Below are 8,143 nucleotides of genomic sequence, written 5' to 3'. Positions count from 1 at the left end.
TCTTTTTGACTAGTTAAAACTGAAACAGTGCTTAGCATTTATCCATTAGACTTAAGTCCTGACTATGAGAAAATGTAAGTTGCCATCAGGTTGAGCTAGATTACATTGTCACATCCAGGCAGATTTCTTTCCAAAAAGATGGAAGTAACCTCTCTCTGATTTCTTCCAGGATGTTCCCCAGCCCATCCCCAAGTCCTAGTCTGGTTTACATACCTGAAGATCCTTTCTTTCAAACATATGAATTGCAGTTATACTTGACCACCCTGCAAAAATATATTTTGAATTTTTTTCCTAACTCTGTTCACTCAGTTGCAAGTTGTCCTTGTTTGTATTGTACTGGACCTGGTTCCCATCACAAAGATATCAATGCATGACGCAACAAGGAATTTCTTCTACAACTGGCTTGCGACAAGCTGGAGGTTGGAGGGAAGTGCCTGGTCCAAGGTCACCCAGCTCTGTGTCTCAAGAGGACTAGAACCTGGATTTTCTTACATAACCCAGCACTTTACCCCCTACATCATGCTGGCTTGCAGTGAATTTGAACACATAAATTTTAAAAGATGTTATCTTTGATATGCCTGCTAAAACAGTATCAGAAGAATACCATGTATTCAATCATTTTAGTTAAAAATCAAATACAATTTGTATGCTGCTGAGGAATTATGGATTGTATTTGGAAAGTTCTAGAGAAGTCTCAACTTGAATGTGTGTTGACAGGAACACTTAAAACTAAGTACATACAATGTATGCAGCTTATCAAGGGAAGCTGTTAATATTGCATCTGTTTTGATAACATCTATTGTGTTGAAAGTATCACAAGATCTGAAAAATAAGTAACATCAAGAAAGAACATTTGATGGCTATTAGTTTTGATTAACCAATAAAATGCTTATCAAATTACTTTAAAAAAAGTGTGGGCAGGTATCTGTTATCAACTTTTGCTGGTGATGCATGTAATCTGTATAACCTTCAGAGGAAAAAGGTATAAAATCAAAATAGGGTTGCCAAATCCTTGTGCACCAGTGGAAGAGTTTGTTTTTTTCAGCTCCTAAATCTCAAGGTAGAAAATGGCAACTTTAAATGAAAAGAAGACCTGCAGCCAAAGAATGGAAAATTTCCAACGTTTTTTATGGAATCCAGACACAGGACAGTTAATGGGAAGAACTTTGATTAACTGGGGTATGTGGCAACAAACTTCTTAAAAATCTGATTTTAGAACTTTTGGAACTTGCTCTAAGACCAAACATTACTACTGGAAGCTGCTTTACAGAACATTGAAGTCAATTATCCAAATATTACTTATTAGTATCACTTATTAATGGTAATTATTAAAGAATAATTCTGAGTCCATGCTAGCATTCAAATTCATATAAATTGTTTATAGAGCAATAGAATTGGGATGATTCCAGATGTCTCCTCAATCAGACTGGCTTTTAAATTTAATTATAAATGCTTTAAAATTACATTGCAAGGCCCAAGGTGAGGACCCAGCTGCATCCTCAGCTCTGTCCTACTGGGTTTCCAGCTCGCCCAGTCTTTATCTCAGAAATCCCCAGGCTGGTTTATGCTTATCTCAAAACTCTTAATATATTTTATGGTCCCAAATACCCACAGAAACTACACAGCAGCTTCTTTGGAGATGAGACAACTGGCTTTGCAAAACCTGAGCAGAATGAAATATTACTTTAAAAGGGCTCAGAGTACAAAGAAACACATCACATTTTTTCTCTTTGGTTGATTTGGAAATATGTACTAGGAAAGAAATGAGTGCACGCCCGTGCGTGCATATGTAGGGAAAAGCTAAGAATGTGTCAAAGTTAGAATGGCTGATCTAATCTCAAATATAGTTTGCATAGTATTGAAATATTTTTGTGCTTGCTTCTAGTTGCTTAGAGCTGTCATTTTGACTTCCAATTAGTCCAATTTATTTTTTACACTTTATTTACCAATATATTATTCCGGAGACATTTAATTGATTTGAGAAGCCTCACCAGGTTATTGAGCACTATTTGATACCAATATGTATAAACTGTTATGCACCTGTTACTTGTAGAATCCCCCATCTAGAATTCAACAACTGTTATATTTTAAAATGTATTAATTTCCAGAATAAGGATCAACAAATAAGCTTGATCAAACTGTAGCTTGAAATTTGGAGATTTTCAAAATTTAAAGTGGTGCAAGCAACTGAACCCCATACTTTTAATTATACAGCATAGTTCTGATCACCCAGTTTGGTCATCCCAAGACCAGAAAGCAAAGTAACCCTAATGTTACTGTGCATCCTTCCCTCTCATTTAGCTGCAGGAATTCCAGTGGAGAGCATTTTGAACAGTACAATTTCAACCTCTGTAGTAATTTGTTTGAATTAAATTATTCAGCCAATTTAATGGACATGTTTTTATTTTTTAAATCTATTTTTATTTATTTCTTACAGTATGGATTAGTCTTTATTATGTTGCATTCTATGTGGTATTGACTGGACTATTCACACTTTCTATGTATTCTTTAATGAAGACAATTAATCCTTATACACCAGACTATCAAGATCGATTAAAATCACCAGGTATTTTTTTTTACATTTCTTCTCATTTTGTTATTAAACCCATATAATCCAAAATTATTTTAGAAACTTAACAACTGATGGTTAAAATCTGATGGACCTATGCACTATAGATCCAGCTTGATCTCAAATAATCTTGCTTCTGAGAAAAAATGCACATAAGAGAAAAAGTTCCATCAAATATATAATTATTGTTTATAAAAAGTATTTAGTCTACTCTTCATTCTAGAATGGCTATAACAGGAATAAAGAAACCACGCTATAGATAGAATAATAAAACCAACAGCTTAAATGCAGGGGGGAAAACAACAAGCAAAAAGCTGCATTTCTACCACTTTGACCAATGTATGAGTTGTTTGGCATTAAAAAGTTGCAACTACTTCATTTTATATAAATGAAAGTTAATGCTATCAGATGTAGTGGTGGATAAAGTATAATTACATAAACAATGGCTAATTTTATTAATTAAAGCCTTATATTCCTTAAAACTACTTTGCTCAAAGGGGGGAAAAAGTAGCAGGTTCACGGTTAAATACATGTAATTTTAGAATATAGAGTTCTCAACATCTAAAGACTACACTGCTAAAATATATTTTGCATTTAAATTTTACTTTATTAGATTTGGCAAAAAAGACTTGATAAGTAAATTATTTTTTTGTATTTTTGTTCTATTTTTGATTTATCATTAAAGGAGTGACATTACGACCAGATGTATATGGAGAAAAAGGAATGGAAATTTATTATAACATTTCTGAGAAGTCCTCCTGGAATCGTTATGTTGTGATACTTCAGAAATTTCTTTCAGGTAAAGATGGCACAGTGGTAGTCAAATAATTTAGGAAAGTGTAGAAGTTCTATTGAAAAATTGAAGGTTACAGAGAAAAGGAAAACAGAAACTAGAAAATGAAATACAGGTTAAGTTGAATTCCAATTAACAAAGTATTTGATGTTAACAGTTTTACCAAAGATTCTTACTAAAAAAAGGGAACAGAATGTTAGGTCTTCATCTTTTGACATAGTGGCACTTTGGTAGAGAAAAATTAGACTACAAAAAAGGGTAAACAATTGCAACTGAAATTATTACTGAAGATAAAAGTTTATTCTTTCATAAACCAGACAATCAATTTTCAGCTTGCATTTTACTATAGTTGATCATCATATATTATCTGTAAGTGAAATGTCAACTTTGAGTTATAACTTCAGCGTACATTCTATGCACATTGGGTCATTTCAGGAGGACATCATGCGTCATACGAGCATGAATGCTCATACAATTTTAAATATTGACTTCTGCCTACGCAGATTTCTTTATCGAAGTGCATGGTAGAGGAAAAACACTAATTTTTTTACAATTGGTTCTGAGTGCATTGAAAAATGCCCACTTCTCTTCCTTTTACTTGTCTTATACACATGTTTTGTATTTGTTTGGACTCATAAATATTCTGAAAATTCCACAATAGTTCACAAAATACAAAGCTACCAGTAGAATAAAAATGTACAATTCAACAATAATAAACAAATAGCAGCATTAATATAATATTCTATAATCTGGAAATATTATAATTATGATTACTATGCTAGGTAAGGAATATCAAGCTGTAATCCCAGACATCTGGAGAGCAGAGTTTAGAAAGCTGCATTGGAATAAGTGTCTTTGAGCATTATCTTTAACCAGCATTTTCAAAGTTTTCTTTCACAAAAGTGCCTTACCGCATGAAATTTACTGCTAGGTGGATAAATATCTTAAGACAGAGTTCACTTCTCCAATATACAGTACCTTTGAGCTTATTTAAGACACATTTCTTTTTGGCTAAGAGTGGTAAGAGAAGCAACTGATTATGATTTAGTACCATACAAACCAGATTATTATGGCTTTCTCAGCATTACACTTGAGTCTGGCCATTCCAATTTAATTGGGACCAAATAAATACTTGGCAGCTGTTTCCAATCTGACTTACCTTTCCCATCTAGCAAGATGTAATTAGGCCACTGTTGCATAAAATAACTGAAATGTATTAAAAGCTACAGAAGCTTAGAAAACATTAAAAGGCAAGAGCAAGCATTTTTGAATTCATTATAAATAAACTATTTGTTATTTCTTTCTACCTGCAATAGAAAATGTTTATTTTTCTTCCATTTTCTCACTTTAGCATACAATGAAACTATGCAAGAAGGCAACAAAAACTGTAGTCAGGAAAGTTATTACCACCAAAAGACATTTGATGCTCCAAATAATGAAAAATACTCTTGCAAATTTACAAAAGATATGCTTGAAAACTGCTCTGGTTTGACGGATCCTAAATTTGGTTTTCCTGAAGGCAGGCCATGCTTAATAATAAAGATGAACAGAGTAAGTATAATACTAGATGTGAAAAGTATAGTTTAACAGCAATAGGAAAGACAATTTTGCTGACAGATATTTCATTATTTTCTGCACTGTGTTCTGCAAAGGGTTACAAAAATGCTGCTAGAACATGAACCTGCAAATGAGGGGAGGTTGAATATGCTCAATTTTAATAATTAATTATCCTGACACCCAAGACAGGAAAATAAACTTTGAAGTCAAATACATAGAAAAAGTACAGTACTGAAATCAGTTGCAACAGTCACAAAAGGCTGGCTTATAAAAATCTTGTTTGGTGGACATAAACATTTAACTTCTACAGCCACCTACTCCCTACATTTGGATTATTAACATTAACTTACAAAACTCTTAATAAGAAAATTATATTGCAGATTATCAATTTTCTTCCTGGCAATGGGACTGCTCCAAAAGTGAACTGCACAACTACTGTAAGTATGTATTACAATGTTCAAATCTTTTAGGCAGCTCACATTTTTTATCTTCTGCCTTTGCTCTATAGTTATCACCCATCTGCTTTTCCCTCAAGAATGTTTCACTATTTATTTTAAAACTTTTATGCACCTCCACAAAATTACTAAAATAAGGCAAATTCAATTAACAATCATACTGAAATTGGTGAGACGAATCTTGCCCCCTGATGTTTGCAGAAATTGTACGATGACATGTATTATGCAGATGACATTTCTCTGATACACTAAAATATGTTCACTTTAAAATAATTAAATTTACAAATAAGACCAATTAAACTCACACATTTAAGGGAAAATATTACTATACTGCTATGTGGTATATTTACATACTATGTGATAATATACATTGAGTGTCAGTTATCTGATACTAGCACTAATACTTACCTTATTTATGATCAACTGAAGGATGACAGCTCATTTGAGGTAGAATATTATCCCGCAAACGGAACTTTTAGCCTTCACTACTTCCCTTACTATGGACTCAAGGCACAGGTATGGTTTTTTCCCCCTTCAACTTGTTTTGTTTTGATAGGTTTGTTGCATATATTCTCACTTTATTAACATTTGTCATATGTATTTCCATCTCAGCCTAGCTACACTAATCCACTGGTAGCAGTGAAACTTCTCAACTTTACTTACAATAAAATACTACACGTAAAATGCAGAGTTGTTGGCACTGGAATTACTTCAGATAACCCACATGATCCATATGAAGGAAAAGTAGAGTTCAAACTTCGAATACAAAATTAATCAAGGTTTATAAAAACTGCATTGAGAATATATATGTTATGTAGCTTTGTATGATTATTTGTATGATTTCAATTTAAGTGTACAGTTTATAGCAAAATTAGTCACAACTTTAACAATCAATTGTATAAAGTTTCTTTTTATTATCTAGTATGCTTTATTAGAAATGTTAATTGGATTTTTCAACATCTGAGAATATCAAATATATACTTGGTGTACTACATATTTGGCAATGGGATATGATTCTACTGAATGTGTGTAAAGTTATATAATACAAAACTATTTTATACATTGAAAAATATTAAAAATAAATTATTTCTGGAATAATTCGTATAATAAATTGGGCAGGAAGAAAAACACTGATTTGCATCTCAACATATTTCAAGAGGAAAGTAAGAACTACTCTATGAAAGAAACATATAAACAAAAGCTGGTGAATCAAATATAGCTCCTGAGCCTCTTTCTTTGTGACTCTAGAAACTCCAAAACAACATTGGTAAATTTGGGCAGTAAACTGAACCTTGGAAGGATGATCTTATTGATTGGAAAACAAAGCTAACTAATTCACTTGACAGTATTAGAATACCTTGGAAGAAAATCTACAATGCTTCAGTGTCATAGTGCCATCAATAACTTAGTAATCCAAACAAAATAAAGAAAAACATAGACCTTAGGTTTTTTTTTTTTTACTGTTCTTTAATTTTATTATTAGTGTTATTTTAGAAATTACTGATTTGCTTTACAGAAGTCTCAGTGGAAACTTAATTTTAAATTGAACGACTTAGCATATTTTAAAGGGAACTTGATGCAATTGTGTTGGACAAGTTACTTTAAAGCATCTAGATTATCTTAATATGAAGACATTTTAATAACTAAAACACACACTTATCTGTATATAAAGTACATGTATTGAGACAGATCTTCATAATTAATCTTCAACAAATTTACCACTTGCATGACAGTGATAGGTAAGTAAGTGGAAGCAGTGTTTACAGGATATTAAAAAGATGTTATTGAAATTAATTAAGGATGAGGAGAAGGAATGGGGTAACACCAGAACTGGTGCCATAAGGGAAAGCCCAGGACGTTGCAATTATCTGGGATATTCTGTAATGAAGATGTCCATCAACATTTTGTTGATGCATCTGCCTCTTGCTTTTACACCATGGGGATAATACCAAGTAAAATTTCATATGCAAATGGAAAGCATGTTCATGCATATAGGGGAACCAGTGCATACCTTAAGATAGGGCTTGAGAATCTTCTAAGGCTCATGGTAGTAAGATAAAGGAAAATGGTACAATGGGGGGAAAAGTTTGTGATGTAGTTCTGTGTATCATTAGAGACTCGATTCCTCCTGTACATAAGGATTTCAAATCATTAGATTGGGTAAATATTTACTTCTTGAACAAATCCCAAAATAATAATGTGAAGGCTTATTTGATGTGACATATAGTACTTAAAATAGCTAACATTTCATACATAAAATGAAGTATTTTATACTGATAGAATATATAAAGTCCCACATTATTTTTCTTATTTGTTTCTTAACCCCCAACATTGACTCTATCAATGCGCCCACAGACACCTTCTTGGTAGCTAGCAGGCTTCAGTATTGTCTGATTTTATTTTTTTAGTTCCAAGTAAAGAATGAGGTTTTTTAATTTAAAAATATAATGGCAAACTAGAATGCCACAAAGCACCAGCCTCAAGCTGAATATTTATTCTCAAAAAATAAAATATATACAAAGGGGAACTCTTGAAACAGAGTATTTGTGCCTCTTCTTGTGAGATAAGAGTGAAAAAAGGTCAAGAGGTAAATTAAGACGGACAACTGGGAAACTGAAAGAGGCATTTTGGAACAACCTATCAGTTTTATTTGTATAAAAGTGTATTTTTATGACTGGTCACATAATTACAGATATTCCTATGAGAATCCTAATGTAATAAACTTACATATTTGTAGGATGAATGCAGTCTCCCAAGAATTTAGCAATC

At 32.5% G+C, this 8,143-nt stretch overlaps 1 protein-coding gene across 1 annotated transcript; it reads left to right on the top strand.

Annotated features, from left to right (window-relative positions):
* Positions 1–989: 989 nt before the first annotated feature.
* ATP4B (ATPase H+/K+ transporting subunit beta) lies at positions 990–6,602 on the top strand. Its single transcript, XM_014053903.2, has 7 exons — positions 990–1,179; positions 2,438–2,566; positions 3,255–3,368; positions 4,714–4,913; positions 5,300–5,356; positions 5,804–5,890; positions 5,987–6,602. The coding sequence occupies exons 1-7, from the start codon at positions 1,068–1,070 to the stop codon at positions 6,146–6,148; spliced, it is 861 nt and encodes a 286-aa protein (XP_013909378.1). The 5' UTR covers positions 990–1,067; the 3' UTR covers positions 6,149–6,602.
* The last annotated feature ends 1,541 nt before the right edge of the window (positions 6,603–8,143 follow it).

The sequence above is a fragment of the Thamnophis sirtalis genome, unplaced genomic scaffold (assembly GCF_051295495.1).
Source record: "Thamnophis sirtalis isolate CommonGarterSnake01/CBP01778 unplaced genomic scaffold, rThaSir2_p1.2 scaffold_12, whole genome shotgun sequence".
Taxonomy (NCBI): Eukaryota; Metazoa; Chordata; class Lepidosauria; order Squamata; family Natricidae; genus Thamnophis; species Thamnophis sirtalis.
This window is presented reverse-complemented; position numbering and strand designations above follow the sequence as displayed.